Source organism: Portunus trituberculatus, chromosome 25 (assembly GCF_017591435.1).
Source record: "Portunus trituberculatus isolate SZX2019 chromosome 25, ASM1759143v1, whole genome shotgun sequence".
In the NCBI taxonomy this organism is placed as follows: Eukaryota; Metazoa; Arthropoda; class Malacostraca; order Decapoda; family Portunidae; genus Portunus; species Portunus trituberculatus.
The window spans coordinates 15,604,441-15,629,440 of record NC_059279.1 but is presented as its reverse complement, the minus strand read 5'-3'; the positions used below and the strand labels follow the sequence as shown (position 1 = coordinate 15,629,440).

The window sequence follows — 25,000 nt, the reverse complement described above, 5'->3', positions numbered from 1 at the left end:
CTACTCATTCCTTCGCACACTGGAGAGAGGTCACCCTTCCTACACACATCGGGACTGCTTTAAAATTTCTCATCACAAACTTTATCTGATATGGCGCCCTCTCGTGCTCTGAGTAGCTACAACGTAATATTTCAACCTGCAGCAGTGTTTGATGAGGGGAATTCCTGTTGTGAAATGTTAGGGAATAGGGATAGGCATGATGCTTACGCCATGAAGGGTGACGGTGAAATATTACAGATTAGGGTAACGTTATGTAGTGATATGCGATGACTAAGTATGCTGAAAGACTATAATGAATAAGTTTGTGGAACCATGTGCGCTTTGGGATCCGAAGGGTCTCCAAGCGCACGGGTTCGAATCCTGTCCACGGCCCGAGTGTAGGTTGGGCTTCCTCACTCGGGACAAAGGGTTTCCTAGCGGGTGCGCTTTAAGATAAGAGGTACCACAAAAAGTATCCCCTTTAGCCCATAAATTCCCGTGAAAAGCGCACATGGTATAAAAAAGGACTTTCCTCAATAATATCAATTTGGTTTAATCATATTCCAACGCACATTATTCAGAAGAGGAGTCTCCTTTACACATACACCAATAGAAGTGTCAACAATAATGCTTAACCCTGAAAACAAGGCTGTCAATATTAAGATATACCCCATGACTCTCTCTCTCTCTCTCATTGACCTGACACAAACTACAAACAACTAAAAACCGCCTCTATGTACTGAATGAATCTGTAAATCCACATGGGGCCTGTTGACTGTTGACTTACTGCGCCCCCTCCCCAAAAAAAAAAAAAAAAAAAAAAAATATATATATATATATATATATATATATATATATATATATATATATATATATATATATATATATATATATATATATATATATATATATATATATATATATATATATATATATATATATATATATATATATATATATATATATATATATATATATATATATATATATATATATATAATAATAATAATAATAATAATAATAATAATGATAATAACAATAAAAAAAGTATTCATCATATTTCAGTGAGTCTGGCATGGAAAGATAGGGCAGGTGAGTTTGTCTTAAATCAGTAAAAACTATGGAGGGAGTTTGCTGCATTGTATGTTACTGTGTGGTGCTAGTGGAGACAGGAGCTTTATGACTATCTTAGAATTTTAACATAAATAAATCAGGACTCTGACAAAATGTGTTTGCAAATTATACAAGTTTATTAAAGCTATTTTGTCACACATAATACAAAAATAGACCCTGTAAACTTATATAGTGGATGGTATTTCATGTGGAATTCATTATAATATGTTAGTTACAAAACAACATATATATTATCAAATATATTACCTACCACATTGAGAAAAGATTGTTTACCAAATTATGAGTAAGTACTATAAAGACAAACATTATCAGTGATCACTTATCAAATATCTATTTAATTGCTTTTTCTCCATTAACGTCGATACGACACACTGATTGCTTTTTCTCCTAAAGATTGGTCCAGGGTCCTAAACTGCTGAACTTTCTTTGATAGTTGTAAAGTTTTGTGTTAATCCTCATCAAAAATATCATGAGAAAAATCTATACTACAGTATGTGATAAAGTGTGAGATTCTCATTAATCTGTTTATCACTGAACACATGGCACACACATGTTAAGCCTGAGATAACTAGGAATTCAATTATGTACTGGATGATGCACAAACTTTCAAACTTTCAACCACAGGAACCTAACTTATGCTGCTGATAGCTAATGGCAGTATGGCACTTGTTAGTAATCCCCAAAGCAAATATGAAGGCATATGCATTAAAAGGTATTAGCATTATACTTGTGATGAAGCTACAGCAGACATCAATTGAACACACATTTCTTATTTATTAGTGATATGGAATTTCATCAACTGCAGAGTCAGGATACAAATAGTAAACATAAGTTGATTCTAATGCGTTGATTGTAATGCTAAGCATACACACACAATGCATCTTCACAACATTATTGTAGGTGCTGTAGGCATTCACTTTAGTATTGTAGAATAATTTTCAATGTATTTCATAGGAAGAAGATAAGTTATCTAATTGGAAATTCAGATAGCTAACTCACACATTAGTAAATTTTTCTCAAGATATTTTATTATTCCTCTTTACATGAGTAAACTGTAGTTAATCCTGGAAAGTGGCTAATTTGGGGCAGCTCTGAAACTAAGGATGCTGAAGTATTGATGGTCAGCCTCCACAGAAGAACTGGTAAAATGATAGCAAATTGTCAGAATGATGTGAAGGGATATTTTTCTCATTATCATAGTGTTCCGTCTTTGTAATTAGTTCCATCAGCCAAAATAATAAACATACTGGCATATTGCACATGTAATCCTATGTGAGCATATATAGCTTAATTCCAGTGGCTGTGCCAAATCACGAGCTGGTTGTCACCCCAATCCTCCCACCAACTAAAGCATTTAATGATAAAATGTATATAATTATAATAGAGGATTATAATACAATGTGATACATAATAGTGATTAATAATAACATACTTCAGACAATTATGCAATTAGTAGTATTCAATATATCACATACATTTTTTTTAAGTACCTGGCCAGTAAGACCAATGGCACTCACACACACACACTCTTAAAATTTTAGATATCCCAGATTGTTGGGATACTTGGAAGGGATTTCTTCCCTAAATGATGAAATTTATAGAGGATCTACTTCAAACAGATGAAGCACGCCAAGGATGGTCTGGAAATACATCCAGAAAACACCCTAGCCCTCTAGTACCAATTCTCCATACCTGACACCACCCTGGGTGTTCCAGCCTATCCAGATGAATATTATTTTTCGGTCTCTTTCAAAACACATTCTAACATATTTTTAAGCTCATAAGAGACAACTAGTCTGTTAGTACTACAAAAGTGTTTTACTGTACTCAATATATATTTTGTTATCTATAGCTTTCATTTGCATAGAATATTGTATATCAATCTACTGACTCACTATTCTAATCTTATTTTTGAAACAGAATACAGACAGAAAAGGACACACACACAAACACACACAAATACAAACAAACACACAAACATACACACCGCGTAGTGTAGTGGTTAGCATGCTCGACTCACAATCGAGAGGGCCGGGTTCGAGTCCCAGCGCGGCGAGGCAACTGGGCAAGCCTCTTAATATCTGGCCCCTGTTCACCTAGCAGTAAATAGGTACGGGATGTAACTCGAGGGGTTGTGGCCTCGCTTTCCCGGTGTGTGGAGTGTGTTGTGGTCTCAGTCCTACCCGAAGATCGGTCTATGAGCTCTGAGCTTGCTCCATAATGTGGAAGACTGGCTGGGTGACCAGCAGACGACAGTGGTGAATTACACACACACACACACACACACACACACACACACACACACACACACACACACACACACACACACACATTGTTAACAATTGTAGGGATCACTCTTCATTATATTGAGGAGCACACAGCAAAGAAAATGAAAACAATGATAAACAAAAACAAAAACAAAACTATTCAGCAACTGTGGATGAAAAAAGATAAGAATAAAATAAAGAACAACCCACATACACACACACAATATGTTTTATAAATATTTTTTCCTATTTATTTTTTTCTTTCTGTTTTATGTTTGGTTTCCCTAGTCTGTGAGTGGTAGGATGGTGCCTCTAATGGAGGACTTTGGATCTGGCACTTGGGAACCATCACACTGAGTGGATGTCCTCCCTATCCTTGCAATGTGGCTAGGATTTGAACCCATGCACCTGAGGACCCCTCTGACCCCAAAACGTGCACAGTCCCACTGTACCACAGCAGCCCCCCCATATGCATGTATGAATACATTGTAATGAGCAACATGAAAACTGGTCCCATGTTTAACAGCTTGACACATGAATAAAGATTTGAAAGAAAACAATCTAATAAATAAAAAAGGAAGAGAATGAAACTGTAGTCAGACAGAAACTTAAAACATGACAACATACCAAAAGAGAGAGAGAGAGAGAGATTAGATGTATTAGTGGTATGGAAGTGGTTTTTCACATAATCATAAACATCTGGAATAAATTTGAAAGCAGGAGTAATTACGATCAATGTTATTTATAAAAATGAGCTTGACTAATGTACATTTGGAAACCAGGCATTAGAAAACAGCTTACATTCTATATAACAATTAAAATAAAAATAACCACACACATACACACAAGAAATGGCACACCAACAAACTTTCAACATGAGAGACAATAAGAGAATCTGAACACCTACTCTGGCCACACCATCTGCTCCCCATCACTCAAGGGGAGGAACATGGCAGACATGGCAGAACAAAACAATAAAAAATATCATAACAATTACCAAATGTTCGTTACCTACTTGGGATGAACGTTCCTTATCCCTGCTGTCCACCTCTATCCTCTCTTTGTCTTTGGGTGTCTATCATTTCACTGGTAAGCTGCAAATGGCATTGTGGATAGGAATGGCAATAAGACCTGCCACTGTTATCCCAAGTGAGTCTGCCAAGGTGGTCACCCCCAAGGCATACTCCTTGTTGGGCTCGCTGATCTGATGGGAAGAAAAGATTGTATTGTTCAAAGCAAGGACCTCAAAAATATGAACACACACACACACACACACACACACACACACACACACACACACACACACACACACACACACCACGTAGTGTAGTGGTTAGTATGCTCAGCTCACAACTGAGAGGGTCCGGGTTCGAGTCCTGGGAAGCAGCGAGGCAATCGGCAAGCCTCTTAATGTGTAGCCCCTGTTCACCTAGCAGCAAGTAGGTATGGGATGTAACTCGAGGGGTTGTGGCCTCACTTTCCTGGTGTGTGGAGTGTATTGTGGTCTCAGTCCTAGCCGAAGATTGGTCTATGAGCTCTGAGCTCAGTCCGAAATGGGGAAGGCTGCCTGGGTGACCAGTTGGGGACGGTGGTGAATTACACACACACACACACACACACACACACACACACACACACACACACACACACACACACACACACACACACACACACATTAACATTCCTCTAAAAATGAGCTAAAATCGAATTTACACCATACATATACATGGCTCTGTAACATCAAGGAAAAACATCTCACCTCTTGAGACACTTTGTAGAAAGTGTTAACATATGCTGCTCCTCCCAGCAAACCCTCCCAGAAGATTAGGAAGAACACTAGCCAGATATTTTTAATCCACCAGTAGATAGCACAGGTTAGGAAGAGAACCACATTGATCCACTGAAACAAAGATAGAAATTAAAAAAACAATTCCAGTGATCTGAAGATGACACAGAGGCACAGGTCTATCATAACCCAACTGATGAATAACAATGATGGATAATGTCTTTCAAATGCAAATAAAAAATATGGCAATATGAATTTTTATTTTTATCTTTGTAAGAGAAAATTTACAAGCCAAAGTTGATTAATTCTTCCATTTTCTTCCGTACAAAAGGCCATTTCCAAAAGTTGGAATTGAAAAAAAAAAAAGAAAAAGTAAGAATTTTAATCCATGAAAGAGAAATATATTGTGGGTGTACAGTGACATGAATTCCCTGAAGTCTGAAGTCTCACCTGTAACACGGAGGTCTTCCAGATGTGGTTGACGTGCACAAAGTTGACAGAAGACCTGGACACCATGACCCCCACCTGGTAGATCACCTGATACCACCTGTACTGTGCATGGTGGTCCAGCCAGGTTCGGTCCTCAGGGAAGTACACCAGCTCCAACTATTGAGTGAGTTGGGTTAGGTGAGGAGAAGTGAGGTAAGGATTTTGTCTCTTATGTCACTGCAAAATCAATCTTTCAGTGCATGACTTCTTGAATATAACAGCTTTACAGTACAGGTTAACATTATAATTTCAAAAGACACTACTGACAGCAAAAAAAATCATTAAGTAAAAGAAATATTAGTGTCAATTGTTAACTTGGTAAACTTGTGTATTACTGGCAGTCATAGAGTTAAAACTTCACAACAAAGCATTATAAAAAGGTTGAGAGGCACTCACCAAGCCTTGGTTAATCACATACTCAGCCATATACACCATAAACACAGGGATCATGTACTTCATTAAGGAAGGAAGCAATGTCATTTTCTGGCTAAATGTTAGAGGAGGTGATGGACGGCTTGACGGCAACATGCTCTCTTCCTCCTCCTCACTAACACTACCATACTTCATACAAGGACTGCGACATTTTGTTCTTCCAGGATGTATGAGAATCGCCCAGAAACTGGAAGAGGTAATTGAAGATAGAAGACGTAGAAAAGACAATCTATTTTGGTAATCAGACAGAGGAGATAGAAAAGACATAATCAAATACTGGTTATCAAAGTTGGCACAATGAAAAGAATAATTTTTAAAAACTCAATATCATGTATGAAGAGGTAATGGAAAATTGAAGATATAAAAAAATGAAATAGATGAGGCATTTTACACACCATATAAAAGCATTACATACCCTCAATAAAAAAAAATGTTACTTACACTTCAACACTTTCATGTACATATCATCATTATTATCAGAGGAAAACAAATGTATCAAATATTCTACAAGCATGTAATAAAACTTAAACAACATAAACTTAGCATTAGGTCACACTGAAATCAGAATCTATTATGCTTGGCCAGGAAGGCAACGCACTGACCTCACACTCATGACCACAGGCACCATCAGCATGATCAACACTGAGGTGCGGGGGGTGAGTCCGGCCGAGGTGAGCACAGCGAAGGCTGCGGCACCAAACACCCCAGCAGCCCCTGTGCCCGACGACCAGGTGGACACAACGTTCCTAGCCACACAGAGCACTGGGTTAGATCCAAATAAGTGTGAATGTCATTAGGTCATTGATTCAAGCGTTAAGGCGAATAAGAGCTGTATATTGGTTACTATGCTTATGATCTCTTTAACATATTATCCCAATTAATTCCTTCTTCCCATTGCATTTGCTTTTCCCTTACAAGAGGAGTAGAATCTGAGAAAAAGCAGAATACAATATAATAGATATAAGGTGTTCATGAAATTCTTCATACAACGTTGTAGCAACAATATCAATATATTCTTCCATCAACATTACAACTGCAGCACACAGAATACCAAAGACATCTATCCATTCATTGCAACAGCCAGATAGATGGTTATTTGCATTGAGGATAATGAAGGTAAGAGTTCATGTTCCCAGCATTCACTGGGACAATGACAAAATGATACTACTACTACTACTACTACTACTACTACTACTACTACTACCACTACTATGTACTTCTAAATAAAATGAATTAGTTAGACAAGTGAAATAAAATGAAAAAAAGAACAAATATAAGATAAGATAAAATACAGAAGTAGGTTTAAGAATATATATTGGAGTACCAATAACTAAATAAAAAGATGACTATAAAATATCATCAAGTATGACACTCTTATAACATATCTTACAAAATTTTCTGAAAATACATTTAAATACAAATATATTTGCCCCAAATCTTAAATAACTTGAGCTGCCAAATACTCCTGGACCACACCCAACACTACCATGCTGGTGCCATGTGTACTTACTCATGGTAGTTGGCAGAGTAGGAGAGGAAGGACACCTCGCCAAGACCAGCACCAGCAGCAGCACAAATCACACCAAATATTGCCATGACCCTGCTAGTCGCCAAGCCCACCAGCAGGAAGGAACAGGTCCCCAGCACCACCACCAGACTCACACGGCCACTGTGGACAGAGTTGGGGTCAGGTTCATGTCCTGGAGCTTGGAAAGGCATGAAATAAGGTGGGAACTCTTTAAACACTTCTATCAAGTTTGTCCGTGAAACCATTTTAAGCTTCAGAACAATTCATAAAAAGACAAACAGCTCCTTTTTATGCACATACTCTTGAATAATGCTTCAAAAGTACAGGAAATAGGAAGGGGATTCATACATATAATTTTACTTGGAAGATGGAAGGGGCCTAATGTCAAATTGGAGAGAATAAAGTGAAAATATGGCTAAATATGAAAGAAAACATGATTTACTGCATATGAATAAAGACAAAAGAAGCCTACAATCTCAAACAGAAGGCGATATGGAAGAAGTCTAACCATATATGAGAAAAGATAAGAACTATACAACCTCAAACCAAAGAAAAAAAAAAAGATTATGAAAACTCAATATACTATGAAGGAAGAAAGTTTACTGTATGTGATGGAACATGAAGGGAGCCCAGAGTTTCATGAGAAGGGAGGGGATGATGTCAGCCAGCAGGACGGCGCCGGTGCTGATGGTGTTGCAGTCACGAGGGTTGGTGGTGTTGGTGTCATTCCCTGGTGTCTGCAAGGAGAGAGGGAGAATGTCAGTGGGGTAGAATCACTGCTTGCAACCTGGAGTGAAACAATGAAGTGACATGACCATAAAGATTATAACAATTTGCAAGAGAGAGAGAGAGAGAGAGAGAGAGAGAGAGAGAGAGAGAGAGAGAGAGAGAGAGAGAGAGAGAGAGAGAGAGAGAGAGAGAGAGAGAGAGAGAGAGAGAGACCTACCCTGACTATTGGAATAATGCCTGATACATTTAGTGAGTGCTCTTCTATGTATCTACCTCAATCTGTGCACTAAGGTGATGTCCCCATAAAGGAAGAAGTTTAGCACAGACAAGCCATAGAGCCATTCATATACACAAGCATTTTCTCACATTTCAGCCACTTAATTGCTGTAAGAAAATATTGAAATACAAAAATAATATTCATGCACATTCAGATTTTTGCTTGTACACTCAACATTTGGACTGGAATGTACATTAAGAGGAATTCATGTGTATGTTGTAAGTATATCTGTGCATTGCATCATGTACATCGGTAACATCACTGAAAAATTTAGGAATGATGAAAGTATAATCAATGTCATACTGGAAGAACTGGAAGTCTAGTAAGATACTTCAAGGAGGAGCTGCTGAACTAATATCAAGATAAAAAAAAATTAGAATAAAATAAATAAATAAATAAATAAAATAAATAAAAATAAAAATAAATAAATAAAATAACTAAATAAATGAAATAAAATATATAAATAGCAAATAAAGTGAACCAGTTAATGATGAGAGAAGTCACTTTTGGTAGAAATATGGATAGGAAAGCAGTTTCATCAAGCAGGGAGCCGACAGCACCAACATTTGCACTTACAACTACAAGTAAATCAACAGATAAATAAATACGGAAAAAGGAAGTAGTAGATAACTAGCAACTCACCTTTACTACTCTGGTTTGTGCCACATGAGAGGAAAACTTGATTTATATGATAAGTTCAGGCCAGGACATAAGAACACAATTAAAGATTTCAGCATTGCATCTATAGTACTCTTGTATCCTGATATAAATCTCACTGTAAATGTTTGAACTGATTCATGCAAAAAAAATATTTGTCTGCTGATACAACACTCAGCATTAAAACCTCTTCACTCTTTACTTGTACTGCAGAAGTTTGCAGCAGCACTCAGATTCACAACAAGATACAGTCCAGCCCTTCTAATGCTTTGATCGTAACAAAAAACTAAGTACAGCAAATGGGAAAAAAGATACAAATACAGGCTAATTATGATTCAATACATCATTCTTTCAAAAGTATTTGACAAATTAAGAATTTGTTAATATATATATATATATATATATATATATATATATATATATATATATATATATATATATATATATATATATATATATATATATATATATATATATATATATATATATATATATATATATATATATATATATATATATATATATATATATATATATATATATATATATAACTGAAGACTGGAATTTGTAATTTATCTCAATGTACAAACACCAACACTTGACTCCTTGCCAATCCTGGTGCACATACGCACGCACGCACGCACGCACACACATGCACACACACACAAACACCCACACAGAAGAGGATGATGGAGAGGCAGATGATGTGGTGACACTCTGATCACAGGGAGGAACAGGGCATGAACCAGGTTGGGCAGGTTAAATGGATGGAGCCTAAAGACTTAGTTTTTGAGGTGATTGAACTGATCTAAGGAAAACCGAAGCCTTCACCTGGTGTGGGGCTACCAGGTGTTACTACAGAGAGATTATATGGCCAAGATTGGCAAGGAGTCAAGTGCTGGCATCTGTACACAGGGTTCAACACTAAAAGCAGACATTTAAATTAGGATAAAAGGATAATGGCAATACTTACAATGCTGCCATTACCACCACCAGCATCACCACCACCACCATCACCGTTGAAGTCCTGAGAGAGGATGTCATGGGCAGCTGAGAGCATGACAACATAGGCAAAATTATTAGTGAGACCTAGTAGCCAGAATGAGAGAAGGTTCCGCCAGTGTTTCTTCCTCTGGGTGGCGGCCTCAATCTCATCAATAAGACTGCCATTCTGCGAGGCCAATGAGTTTTGGTCTGTAATAAAAGGAGCGAGATGTCAGCGTTGAGATACACAGCATCATCAGACCACCAGACACCACATTTACTTCCAGGACAGCGAAAGTCAGATTTGATTAGAATAGAATAGGGTGGTTTAGATTTTGTGGAGTTAAATTGGCATGAGTTATATCAAGTATGGTTGGGTTAATTTAGGTTAGGTTAGGAAGTTATAATAAAATTTTGTTCTGATTAGACTATGGTAGGTTATATAAAGTTGGGTTAAGTTAATTTAGGTTAAGATAGGTAAGGATAACTCAGTTTTAGTTACATAAATGTACATTTGGTTAGGTTAGATAAATAAAAGATCATATCATAATTCATACTTATACTCTTTGTATCCCAACTGTGTTTTCTGGAATTCATTTTGTGTAGTTCATTCAGTATTAAGTTGGTGACCAACTGGAAGAGTGTTGTTGACAGCTAACAACGACAATGAAGGGATGTAGTTGTTCTACATTGAATTTTGTTAATGCACTTTTCAACAGGAAAACGTTTCAGTGCACTTTTTGAAAACAGATTCCTATTTTACTGTGTCTAAATTCCCCAAAAGTTATAACATTAGGTTGTTCATTTATAAGGGTATTATGTGTAGAACTTTAAGGTTATCATTTTTGTATCTAATGTGTAAGACTTTTTTGTGACTTACAATAATTCAAGTGTCATCTTATATGCTGGAATAAACAGTGAACAATGAAATTTTGTGGTTTACATATACATACATCACTTTACTGATAAACATGATGCTCAGATGTGACTAGATGGTATATAAAGTGTGAACATCATTGTGTAAGTCTTTACAGTATTTGCCTTGTAAATATACAAGTTAATTTGCAGTCAATAAACTATTTACCTATCTAGGAGCAAACTCCACTCCTTGAATCCCACTCATTACTGCTCCCTCTTACAGTAGTTTTATGATCTCTTGCATAAAAAGAGAACATCCCAAGTAAGTATGCATAATCAAAATCTAGTATACTGTTGTTCAGATAACAAACTGAACATTAAAACAATGAAAAAGCAACTAAACCTAAAGACAGCAATAACTGAGCAAATCTAATTTGAAAGGAATATCTTGATCTGTCAAACTGATGATGTGTTTAATAATTTCACATGTTACACAACTGTGTAATGAGATTTCACTTGGGTATTTCTATATAGCACTGACAGGCAACATCTTCGTACATCTACCTGTAAGTGACTCATGCTCCTCTGTGTCGCTGTATGTCCCAACCACTTCAATTTCGTCACTCATTGACACAAATTCAAGATCTGTAAAATAAGCAAACAGTTGTCACAACCCACTAAAAAGCACCATGGAAACAGTCAGAGAGATGACCTGAGGATATGATAAACAGGCTATAAAAGGTCAAAGCAGCTAAATTGATCTGATTATGAGATGAATTAGCCATGATAGGTTGCCAATGACTGAACCCTGACACATTTAAGGCAAAAATTGTGTTTTGTATGTTGCTAGATAACCATCAAAGCCCAAGTGAACTTTGCAACAAAGAGATAATGCTGTGAATATTAAATGAGTAACCAGCAAATCTTCTCCAGAGGTATAGATGGTAAAATAAAGAGTGAGATGCTGCTCAGGATAGAGAGATGAGGCAAGGAGACAGAGGCTTGTCAGGAGAAAAAAAAAATGTTTTACCTTGTGTAACCAAGCTTTGAATTTCCTGAGGAGCAGTCTGTGATGGTTCTGTGTGTATGCAAGCAAATGACACAAAAATTGTTGTTCTTCGGATTTATGGCATTCCCAAGTGTTCAGCACACCTGTGGCAGCTGCAAGAGACACATGCACAAACTCAGTAATTCTTTAATATTTGGTTACTAATAAGTGATTGAAAATTTATTGATATCCTGAAAATTCTTGGGAGATAATGCTTCTGTTTAACTCTTTCACCAACCTCAATATTAACTTTTCCTACCTTCCCTATTTGAACTCTCTCAAGAGGGACGTTTCATCAAACTTACCCTATGATTTCTGATTACAGCTTTTTGACTCTGTTTGGGGACCAGTACCCTAGTGGGCATTTTTTTTTTTTTTTATTGCTGTTTTGTTGACTTTGGCTGATGCTCATCCCACAAAGAGAGAGAGAGAGAGAGAGAGAGAGAGAGAGAGAGAGAGAGAGAGAGAGAGAGAGAGAGAGAGAGAGAGAGAGAGAGAGAGAGAGAGAGAGAGAGAGAGAGAGAGAGAGAGAGAGAGAGAGAAAAGCTTCTCATTCTGAGTAATTTGAACTCCATACATACATACCCTAGATTATTTATAAAGTTGACTGCAATTTCTAAAGTTTTATCTGACTTTTGGGAAGATAAGATTGCTTGCTCACCCCAGCAACAATAATCAGAACTGACAGCCACACGTATGATGGACAGACAGGCACTGATCGTCTCTGGTGAAGGTGAGTTCGTTTAACTGTGTGTTGTCACATCTGTTAAGGAGGTGTGCAATATGTAAGCCACAGTGATTGGTTCTATCAACCTATACAGTGTTGTGTTTTTATTTGCCCCTTAAAAAAAAAAAAAAGACCATATTGTTTGATATAAATGTAATTTCTTTATGCCACAAGTGTGGCTGTCATACAACTTTGGTTCTTTCCATACTCAGAGCTCACAATATCAGATGAGAGATGCAGAATTTTATCTTTATATATTTTTAAGGCTTCTATTCTCACCTTTACATACTTTCCACAATCCTATAGTGTAAGCAATAAATGAGTAACTCTTTACATTACAAATATCTATAAATAAAGAACAAAATAGTTGGATGTGCATGTGGCAACACCTCCACGTCTCAAGGCAGTGGCTACCACACATGCAGTCCTCAAAAAATAGAACATACTGTTATGCAGGGTGAATCAAATAGTCAAGCTAGTCGGTTGAGGGGAAAAAGCATTGCACTGAGGGAAAAGTGCCAGTGTTTTTGGAGTCACAATTAAAAAAGTTAGTAATCTCCATACAAAAATTATAATTCTTTCATTTATTATTGATTGCCTATACATAAGTATGTGAAATTTAATGTACCTAGGAGATAGCATTATATATTCTTTATTTGTAAAAATTGTAGAAGGTGGAAGAATGTGTTTATTTCTGTTTAATTAGCATAAGTTAATGAGAATCAGATGAGGTGCCTGGCTGGGCTAAGTTACTCTGGAAAGTTTTTGATGATAGAGAGAAGGGAGAAAGAGAGAGAAAAGATAACTGGAACTTGTCTTTCTATCCTTGGCTGACCAGAGGTGCTTCGCTTAGGAACTTAATATCACTACAGACGAAAACCATTTTTTGCGCTACTGAACTCTGCTCTGAAAGGATTATTTGGAACTGAAGCCAGATTGGTGACATCGAGGACCAGAGCTGGGTTGGTGACTGCATAGAGGACTTGGGATGGCACTACACCATCCTGCCCAGCTTCCTGCAACGAACCACAAGATAGTTGCACCGCTGCCCTTCAAGTCACCAGATCGTTGTGGAGGACGGATAGATGGCAAGGACGAGTCGCAATGAAGGCCAGTGGATGAAACTGGGGTCAGGGTGGCCATATGGATTACTCTGCTGCAGCCACCCTCTCCTACAGCTACGTAACAATACTATGAGTATTATGTTCCTTGGTTTTTCTTTTCTATTACTCAGAAGTCTCATTTCCTATCTACAATGCTGTGCTGAATATAGATTTAAAAAGAAAGTTCCTAGGAGAGAGTAACTTATCTTTTAATGTGATGATTCTTGGGAACAATTTCCGCTTGCCAAAACATTTATGACCAAAATCTTTATCTTTTTCCAATACTATAGCTTACAATTCCACTTCACTGCTTTGATATTAGAGGCATATTAATAATGGTGAGGAAAAAAAAATCTCAAGTATGTCTCAGTTCTTGCAGAAGTATAACATATATTCAGTTTATAGTTATTCTGAGGCTAAGATAGGCATAATATATATATATATATATATATATATATATATATATATATATATATATATATATATATATATATATATATATTGGGACAGTCATCACGCACCCATGAAAAGCTGCTAAAATTTCATTATCGCGACCTCAGATGCCTGCTATCGCGCCCAGCCATGACATCATGAGGTATCTCAGCACTCATTGGCCAAAACTGATGCCAGAATTTTGGCCGATTCCGATACCGATACCGATACCACCTAATTGGGCAGATACCGATACTACTATCGATACCGATACCACCGATACCGATACTACTACTTATAGTGATTACTGCACTGGACACCAGGATGAGTTGGTGGACGGCGATCGTTATCAGATAGGAGGCTTTGTTTTGGGGAATGCTGTAAGTCCTTCTGAGAACGTTTGTGAAATAGGAGCAATTCTAGAAGCTTTTTGAAGCCATTTGCAAAGGTAAATTACTCAGTAATCAATATCTTATATCGAATATATCACTAAGTAGTAAATTCCTTTTAGGTATCGTAAGTATCGCCATAAAATAAGCCGATACCGATACCCAAAAAATGGGCCAATACAGCCGATTCCGATACCGATGCATCGGTACATCTCTAGTAAATACAATGAGCTGATGTAATTTTTTTTTTATGTTATAACCTTGACATGTTTTAATTGGTACCAATGGATTATACATATATATATATATATATATATATATATATATATATATATATATATATATATATATATATATATATATATATATATATAATTGCTCCTGACAAGTCAAAATATTCCTTGCTACTGTTAGTGACAAGTCCTACATATACAAACAAAACCAAAGGCTGTAACAAGGCTAAAAGATGAAATTGTGTGTGTGTATACATGTATGTATATGTATGTATATGTATATATATATATATATATATATATATATATATATATATATATATATATATATATATATATATATATATATATATATATATATTAGAGATGTATCGGATATCCGTATCCGCGGAACATCCGCATATTTTTTTCAAATCCACATCCGTAGTTGTGATAAATTGAACATCTGCGTCCGCCTCAGCATTTGTGGTGAAATATATATCTGCATTCGCATCCGTAACCACACTCTACAGAGGATGTGTGGATGCGGATGTGTTTTATGCACTGCACAACCTATAGATTATAGAGTAATATATAGACACACAGTCATAGACTTGCAGAGTACTGCCTAGTGCTTACTTACAGACTTATTAATGCTGGAGAGAGAGAGAGAGAGAGAGAGAGAGAGAGAGAGAGAGAGAGAGAGAGAGAGAGAGAGAGAGAGAGAGAGAGAGAGATTGTAATGCAAGTGTCGTGTGGCTGAGTACTGTTGTACATTGCAGTCTTAGACCTTATTCCCACTTCACATGATAGAATTTGGTGCTTCTTCCTTAAATACATTTATTGTGAATGTTTCCATAATTATACTAATAATAATATTGAAAAATATTAATCGACAGCGCTGAGCTCTTCTTATCGTATTGAGTTTTCCTGTCGTTGCCTGTTTCCCCTGATATAGTGAGTTGCCGATGAAAAGATTTTCACCGAGGAAGTGTAATATTAGCTATTGTTTTATTATAATTATTATTATTACTATTATAGAGGGCTTTTTGATGTATTTCTTACTAGAATTTAATACAATGAAGCATTATAATAAAGTAATATTCTTTTCACATTTGCTAAGCATCTCCAAAATCTATAATACTGATCCATAAGTTGTAAACTGGCATTCTGAACATAGGTCCTGCATAGTACACTGGCAGGTCATCAGTTTGGTAAGAGTTTGCCTTGGAAGTAAGAAGTACTGCTCCTTCCTTGCTTGCTCCCGCATCCTGGTAACGCACAAAATGTGTGGCTGAAACTCGTCATAAAACTTTATTATAACAAAAAGTACTTCCACTTTACTTCCATTGGTAAACTCTGGAACTCCCTTGCTGCATCTGTACTTCCGTCTTCCTATGACACTGAAGCAGGCATTTTTTTTTTTGTCCTCTTGGTCAGAGCGTTTGACGTAAAAACATCTGCATCCGCGAGGATGTCATATTTTGATATCCGCATCCGCATTTGCGTTTTAGCAGAGACTGATATCTGCATCCACATTTGCATCTGCAAAATGACATCTGCATCTGCGGATGTCTGAAATTCTACATCCGATACATTTCTAATATATATATATATATATATATATATATATATATATATATATATATATATATATATATATATATATATATATATTAAGCACTTCTCTAAGAGATATGTACTTATACATAGCTACTTACTAAGCAGTGTATGGAATTGAGAATGCAACCACTGCCTCCCAAAAAATCAAAGAAAATATTTATCCAATTATAGCATTTTATTTGATTTTGTGGAGGGAGAATTGGCTCAATTTGAAATAAGTGAATTAGTTTGCAGAATAAGTTTGCCTGTGATGGATGTAGCCTCGATTATTTCCAGTGCATCACCAGACTTTATATAGAGATGAATAAGGTAATGATTGTACTGATCACTTAGTCTTACCAGTTAGGTTAGGTTAGTTTGCTTATGTTAGATAAATTTCATTGTTACATTTATTTGGTTAGAGTATATTGCTGTGGAGGCACTATCATTCTTGTTCAGTTAGATTAGGTTAAATCAATTTTGTTAGGCCAAGTTATTGGTGGTGCGTGACAGCTAACTGGTGGCCATGGGCAATTGGCTAACAGTCCTTGGGAGGTTTCATTACAAGTGAATGTTGCAGCACTGTCCTAATATACAGGTCCCTCCAGCTCTCCTTGTTTCCCAGCCCACCCTTCACAGCTCTTTCATGCAGCTGATTTGATATTACATATATGAAACCACACTATTGATCAACAAGGGAAAGAGGGAGAAAAGAGATTAGCTATAAATGAAGGAAATTATATCTCTGTCTGGCAACAGAAGAAGAATAAGAAAAAGAAATAAACAGATAACTAGTGGAGTCAAATCATGAGACAAATAAACAAGCCAGCAGCCAATCAAGTAGTGGAAGATGTCAAAGCTTAACATAACAAGGAATAAGCAATGGGCATGGATGAATTCATTCACCAGCATGTTGAATCACTGTGAAAGAGAGTCGGAGACAGGGTGTATGTGTGTGTGTGTGTTTTGTTGACCAATAGCATGGCTTCATATATGTGATATCAAATCAGCTTGATGAAAGAGCTGCGAAGGGTGAGTTGAGAAGTGAGGAGAGCTGGAGGGACCTGTATATTAGGACAGTGCCAGTGTTGCTGCTAAGACTAAAACTATTTTTCTGATACATGTTGGTCTGTTTTCTATTTATCTGTTTTATCACTTTTATTGCAAAACAGTATGTGAGGGGATGAAGGATCAGTGGGTAGTGTATAAAAAAAAATAAAAATAAATAAATTAATTAATTAAAAAAAAAAAAATTGCAGGAAAAAACAACAGATTAATTGAAAACAAGGAAAAAGTCAAGAATGGCACCTCCTTTCTAATCATTGAAACAACCATGCAAGATGATAGAGTACTTATTATACAACATGTCTGTGATGTTTTTAATGTGGGGACGGCTTTTGTAAGGCCATAGTAATTAAATTAATATTCCGGTGCCTGCAGAATCTAAGTCCACAATGATTTGGTTGGTTGTTACAGTTTCGTACAATAAACTCTGGATGATTTGTTGTTCTTACTATTTACAACATTTTCAGTAAGTACACTACCTGCCGCAAATGAATAATAACGCTGCAATAGGTCCGGGAATGTGCGGTGGTTGGGAAGTTTTCTCTAAGTCCAGCAAGCTGCGGGGAGCCACTGAGCTCCATCACACTCGGAAATGAGCTCTACACTGACCTGCATTTGTTTATAGCTGGGGTTTGTGGGTAACTGTGGAATAGGACACTTATTGTGTCTATAGTTCTTTTGTCCAATAACGTGCCACCCCCTCTTAACACCACGAGCTGCGCCAATGGGAATTTGCTATAAGTATTCGTAGACGGGGCACAGCTGGGCAGACAGGTGCACAGAGACATCTGCGTGTGCAGTTCAGCCATGGCCACCATTGACATTAGTTATAAAGGTTGCGAATATGATTACCGGGAAATCATCGCTCCTGCTGTCCTCGTGGAGGACAGCAGGATACGTTAGGTTAGGTTAGTGTCCTAGAGGGGGGTTGGGGGGCCAGCCCCTGGCCAGAATACGTTAGGTTATGTTTATGTTAGAGTTAGATTAGTGTCCTAGAGGGGGGGTGCGCAACCCCCTCGCCAAGAATACGCTAGGGTAGGTTTATGTTAGGGTTAGGTTAGTGTCCTAAAGGGTTATTATGTTAGGTTATGATAATTTCTGCGAAAATTATCTATTAATTTTTTACATTTTCCAAATTTTTCCTTAAAAAAACATGTTTTTTGTCCTTAGATTTTTTCCCCGGATCGCCATATCTCCCCTCTTTTGACTCCCCCCCTAAAATCCCCGATTCCCCACAGTTCCCCAAACTTGCTGGAGCAGGTGTGGGGGATGGGATAGAGGAAAAGGGAGGTCCTATTCTATACTTTTACCGAAAAGAAGCTGAAAACTATGTAAAAAAAAAAAAAAACCGTCCTAGGTTAGTCAGAAAATAAAAACAATAATGATGAATGCGAGACTAATCATTGTCAAAGTAAAACTAAATGAAGCTAAAATAACACTAAATAACATAGTCAGTCACAAGACCGCGCCCATTTACTGTTCCTTGAAAGAAACTTTGAGATGTAATTAATGTAAGTAGCACAAGTGTTTAAAAAATAACTCATTACCGACTGACATGACACTAGCGGAATACACACCTGTTACACTGGGATGTCTGAAGTGATTGTGTAATGGTGTGTCTGGCGAAGGTTAGTAGAGAAATATCTGTGTGACGTCCTCTCAGCTGTGTTGTTGACGTCGCTTACATCACGTGCGTCTCCCCGCGCTAATTTCCCCTTTTGTAACGGGAACTTCATTTCACTTAAGTCATTCCTTTTTCATTCTATTTTCTTGCATAGATAAAATGATCTTATTGTAACTTTTTCCCGGTATGTTTTATTTTCTTCAAATGAATATCCTTTTATGTTATTCCGGTCAACTTTCCTTTGGTAGTTGTCATAGTGTATTGTATTTTGTTAAACACATATTCATCCCATCAGTACGTAGAAGAAATTAAATTTTGAATGAAAAAATAATGTTGTAGCAAATCAATTCTTACTTTCTATCACGGTAAATATTTTCTACGTAGATAATAGATACGCAGAAAAAAATAATAAAACAAAACAAAGGTGAAGTACTTGAAATGATTGTAACTCATAAGAAGCCAAAGCCACATAAGCTTCCCCGAACACTACCGATGAATGACCTTTCTATTAATATGAAAGGTTTGATAGTAAATTTACATTGAATAATACTAAATAATATTTTTTGTATCATATTATAGTAAGTAAAGCTAAAAGAAACACTGTACGTTCGAAATAAAAAAAAAAGAATAAAAGTTACCCTTTGAGATATACCTGGCGAGTGATGGCAGCTGAGAGAGCCGCGGGGGACTGAGTGAGTATCTGAGTTTGTGCGGTGGTGTGTTGCTTTGCCTGGGAGTGAGCACCAGACAGTCCCTCAGTCAGTGTGTGGGCTCGGCGTGGGGAGGAAGTGCTCTCCTTCAGACAACCATCACTTTGTTGAGCTCTGTGGAACAATTTACATCGTGTTCCTGAGGTTCTTGTCCACATCCCGTGGCTGAGCAAGACTGATTGGCTGTAATGAACTGACAGGGCTGCACGAGTGACCACTACGCCTGAGAGTGACAGCACTCGCCACCCCTGCCTCCCTATACACCCCGTGATACTTGAACCAGCAGAACACCACCACCTGACATACACGTGCTTACTGCTGCAAAAAAAAAGACACCACCACTTGCATTACCTTGATTGATTAACACTGTTCACCTGCTGATTCAAAATGGGAGTCAAGCTTCTTCACCCACGCAGACGAAGCTTAATCTTCAAAATGCTTATGTTCTGTACCTTCCTTGGCTTCGTGGGACTGTGGTACAAAAATGACGAGCCAGGGATCGATACCCCGGCCGAACTCGAGCCACGGAAGGACTCCCAGCAGGATTCCCTCAACCTTATACAGGATTCTGATAAGGCGAAATTCCACGGCCACACCGATAAGCCTGACCACCTGCCGGGGCCCATCCTGGAGGTCAGCAATAGGATAGAGCAAGGGGAGGCTGCGGGGATTCCTGCGCCGGTACTGCAAAACATCCTGCCTCCTAAACCTCCTAATTTGCCAAGCCCTCAGGATGCCGCGGAGAGGATGAGGGCGGAGATGTGGTTCCTGGAGGATGAGAGGAAGGTGGTGCGGGGCATGGGTGAGGGAGGAAAGTTGGTGAAACTGAGTGGTGAGGAAGGGAAGCTGGCTGAAGAAGTAATGAAGAAGGAAGCGTTTAATCTTATCCTCAGTGATAAGATTTCTGTCAATCGCACCGTGCCGGACTCAAGAGATCCACTGTGAGTATTGACTTTATTATTTAATACCATGTGGGCTTTTCACCGGAATTGACTTTATGTTGCCTTTTATTTTTTCGTCTTTTTAATGCATAAACTGATTTACACGTGTTATTTTCTTAGCTATGAGTATTGACGATGTTCCCGCTGTTTTTTTTTTTTTTTTTTTTTTTTGCCGTCTCTAATACATAAACTTATTTCAACTTGTATATTCATAGCTTATAATTACCGACACCTTTTTCTTACGCATTTCCATAGCTACATTTTTTGTTTTTATGTAGGAGGGAAACCAGCCAATGGCAACAAAATATTAAAAAAAGTCCCACTTGAGTGCTGGTTCCCTTACGATGCATTCATTTTTTAGCATGCTTAGGTAGTGATGTGACTGCATCTCCGCATCACACTGCTGACATCAGTTTATCGCTCTCGTTATTAGTTATCAGCATGCCTCGCCTCGTGGATGTGTTTGCACTGATGTTGGTGCAGGAATTGATTGCTCTAATAAGTGACTATGAACCAGATAATATGTTGCCACTACTAGTTTTTTTTTTTATCGAGTCTTTTATATGTATGAAGGACAAATGCTGAAAAAAAAGAGTAGAACATAAATGATAAGCCGATTACCGTTCCTCTAATAAAGATATAATGTATAAAGAATGTATAGTTAGTTAATTACTTTCTCAGATGTCTTGATTCGCCTTCTCTAAAACAGTTGAGGTATTAGGGCGATGGAAAAACAGAGTCAGTCAGCGTTAAAGGAGATGATAGAGTGAAGTTTCTGGTCAACTCATGCATTAAATAAGGTTGAGAAACACGGCGGGTTGTTAATTTAACCCATACAATCCGTGGAAACCTCATGGAATGGATTGACATAAGAACATAAGAAAAGAGGGAAGCTGCAAGAGGCCGCCTGGCCCATACGTGGCACTCCCTGCACTACAAGTGGCAGTCACTGCCTGCACTTGGCAGTCCCTGCAGTCCATGAAACTATAGACTTTTAAGGCGAGTAATACTAGATTCAATACACAACGTTTAGGTTCCTTGAGATTAGCCATGGAACTTGATGTATGAATATATGAAAAAAAATAATAATACTTAAAGGCTACCGGATTCAGAAAGGATGAAGGGGACTGCGTGAGGATACTAATCAACTCTTACATTATTAAGATGGAGAAAACGACTCAGATTTCCATGATTTACTCGTAATAGTTAAAGGGAAGAGAGAATCAAGATACTGTAACACTCCTTTTGATACGGAAGATAATCAAACAGATAGATAGTCATAGAGTTTACTTGTGAAAAGGATTAAGGAGTTATGATACTTCCAAGCTCTTGCATTAGTAACTTGGACGAAGTGTAAGGGAGGGAAGAGTCTATATATTGTAGCATTCGTACTAATAAGGAATGTAATTAGAATCAGACAATCATTGAATTTACCAGTGAAAAGGATGAAGGATTTGCGATATTTCTAAACTCTTGCATTAGTAACCTGGACGAAATGTATATGAGAGAGAGAGAGAGAGAGAGAGAGAGAGAGAGAGAGAGAGAGAGAGAGAGCCCAGCAAGTATTATGTAAAAGACATTTGTCCCTGAATTTTGGTTAACTCTCCTGTCTTTTAGGAAACTGGCAACACAGTGAGCCTTTTTTATCCATATTTTGTTCTTGGCCAGCTGTCCCTCCTGCATAAAAAAAAAAAAAAAAAAAATTCTCCTATCAACTCAATTACTCATAGTTTGCTTCAAGTGTTAAAAGGTTCTGGCACTTTATTTTGCTTGGTATTGAGACGCTATCCTTTAGAACTTTGGTCTTTTAGTTATCTCCGTATCTCCTTTCCCATCCATCCCCCTCTCCTCGGTTTCCTGTGCTGAGGTGAAGAAAACGGGTTATCCACCAGGCGTTATCTAGTAGTAATGGTGTGTGTGTGTGTGTGTGTGTGTGTGTGTGTGTGTGTGTGTGTGTGTAATCCATGGTGTCGGATATGGGATAGGACTAGTTGATTCTCTCTCTCTCTCTCTCTCTCTCTCTCTCTCTCTCTCTCTCTCTCTCTCTCTCTCTCTCTCTCTCTCTCTCTCTCGTAACCTAATTATTAGAGTTTTATTACTTTATTATGTGCGATTTTTCTGATATCTAGCATTAACATGATTACATATAGTTATATGGGTGTGGAATCGATAAAAAAATTCTATTAAATCGTCACACCTGATTGATTATTTTCTCAAGGTGGAATTACCTTTACCATTAATATTCTCGTGATTTTATGCTTATTTACTTATTTGTTTTTTAAGTGAACATACTACATACCTACCTACATACATACATACATACATACATACATACATACATACATACATAGTTTCTCTTCCCGTTATACAGAACCGTATACATAGTCAGTCTTTATATATTCATGTCACACCCCTTACCTCGTTCCCTCCCTGCATATATTACTTCCTTCCCACCACTCTCTCTCTCTCTCTCTCTCTCTCTCTCTCTCTCTCTCTCTCTCTCTCTCTCTCTCTCTCTCTCTCTCACTCATGCAACCACTCCATAATTCACTCCTACATCTGCCCACGACTACTATTTCTTTTCCTCCTCCTCCTCCTCCTCCTCCTCCTCCTCCTCCTCCTCCTCCTCCTCCTCCTCCTCATACTCCTCCTCCTCTTCCTCATACTCCTCCTCCTATTCCTCTTCCTCTTTCCTTTCTCTTGTTTTTCTTCCTAACCTTATGTTATTTTAGCCCCGTCCTCTCCCTCTCTTCATTTCCTGCTTCGTTCATATCTGCTGCCGCTTCAATCCTCCTCCATCTTCACCTCCTTCAGTCTGTTTCCTCCTGCTGACTTCTGATATCCTCCCTCCTTCACCACAAACGTAAACAAACGGACGTGAGGTGGTGGCAAAGTTATAGTACAGTGTTTGCGTGTTAATAAGGGGTTTTGTATTACGGCGCATACATAAAATACTGCTTAGTTATATAGGAAGGATGGTTTGTCTTGTTAAATATGCGTTGTGTTGTATATGGGGAGTTAGGTTTCTGTGTGTTAAGGGGTTTGAATTGCAGTACATATAGGAAACATTGTGTTGTGTCGTGTGTGGTTAATTGTAAGGGAAAAATTGTGAGTAGCTTGTTAAAGATATGTTGTGTTCTATGTGGACAGTAAAGTTTTTTTTGTGTTAAAGGGTTTGAATTGCAGTACATATAGGAAAGACTGTGTTATGTAGAATGTGGTTAATACTAATTGTAAGGGAAAAATAGTGAATGCCTTGTTAAAGATATGTTGTGTTCTATGTGGACAGTAAAGTTTTTGTGTGTTAAAGGGTTTGAATTGCAGTACATATTGGAAAGACTGTGTTATGTAGAAGGTGGTTAATACTTAATTGTATGGTGAAGATAGTGAATAGTTTGTTAAATACGTAGTGAGTTACATCTGAGAATTACTGCATTGCTTACAAGTTAGTGAATTACATGTAGAAATATTGTACTATACGCATATACAAAGTGCTTGATTATATATATATATATATATATATATATATAAATTACAAAAAGAAAACACTCAGATTACATGTGAAATATACTTATGTACTGGATTACATATAGACGATTATAAATTACATAGGTATTGGTATACGGTAGTTAATTACCCTGGCTTTTGGCTAACTCTTTCAAATTTTTTAGAGAATCTGCAGTTCCAGTGGGCCTTTTGTTCTAATATTTTGTTGTCCAGCTCCATTGGCCTTTTTTTTCTAATACTTTATATCTCTTGACAGTTTTCCCTCTTGCATAAAAAAAGAAAAGAGAGTACTGAACCAAGCATAGAGTGTTCTGAAATACATGCTAACAATAATGATAGTGATAATAATGATAAGAGAGATATCAAATACTAAATGATTAAATAATCTTGTGTTTTTCTCCTTTTTCTTCTTCAGACATTAGTTTTGTTGCTGTCAGTACTTATTCTTTTTATTTACTTTTATCTTATCTGTTAGAGTGAGCGGTTACATTTTTTTTTTTCGCCTTGAGTGATTAGAACG

At 37.4% G+C, this 25,000-nt stretch overlaps 2 protein-coding genes across 12 annotated transcripts in view; one reads left to right on the top strand and one right to left on the bottom strand.

The window, feature by feature from the left end:
- Nucleotides 1–19,423, bottom strand: part of LOC123508947 (battenin-like) — a 50,829-nt gene extending 31,406 nt beyond the window's left edge. Inside the window, exons 1-12 of one of the 9 annotated variants that reach the window (XR_006676046.1) lie at nucleotides 19,276–19,422; nucleotides 12,151–12,281; nucleotides 11,685–11,765; nucleotides 10,252–10,472; nucleotides 8,219–8,352; nucleotides 7,598–7,756; nucleotides 6,690–6,833; nucleotides 6,052–6,274; nucleotides 5,617–5,772; nucleotides 5,140–5,280; nucleotides 4,392–4,584; nucleotides 1,211–2,252 (exon numbers count right to left, since the gene is read on the bottom strand). Coding sequence is in view for 4 of the 9 variants with exons in the window: in XM_045262999.1 (XP_045118934.1) it covers nucleotides 4,459–4,584; nucleotides 5,140–5,280; nucleotides 5,617–5,772; nucleotides 6,052–6,274; nucleotides 6,690–6,833; nucleotides 7,598–7,756; nucleotides 8,219–8,352; nucleotides 10,252–10,472; nucleotides 11,685–11,748 (1,368 nt within the window). In the remaining 5 variants the exon portion in view is untranslated. Of the gene's footprint in view, nucleotides 1–1,210; nucleotides 2,253–3,367; nucleotides 4,585–5,139; nucleotides 5,281–5,616; nucleotides 5,773–6,051; nucleotides 6,275–6,689; nucleotides 6,834–7,597; nucleotides 7,757–8,218; nucleotides 8,353–10,251; nucleotides 10,473–11,684; nucleotides 11,766–12,150; nucleotides 12,282–12,829; nucleotides 12,932–19,275 lie in introns of those variants that run through there. The other 8 variants (XR_006676043.1, XR_006676044.1, XR_006676042.1 and 5 more) reach the window with 8 other exon arrangements.
- A 581-nt stretch (nucleotides 19,424–20,004) lies between these two features.
- LOC123508946 (probable N-acetylgalactosaminyltransferase 9) overlaps nucleotides 20,005–25,000 on the top strand; it is a 96,215-nt gene continuing 91,219 nt past the window's right edge. For 2 of the 3 annotated variants that reach the window (XM_045262995.1, XM_045262996.1), the window contains exon 1: nucleotides 20,005–20,973. In XM_045262995.1, coding sequence (XP_045118930.1) covers nucleotides 20,420–20,973 — 554 coding nt within the window. In that variant the 5' untranslated portion in view covers nucleotides 20,005–20,419. The remainder of the gene's footprint in view (nucleotides 20,974–25,000) is intronic. The other variant, XM_045262994.1, reaches the window with a different exon arrangement.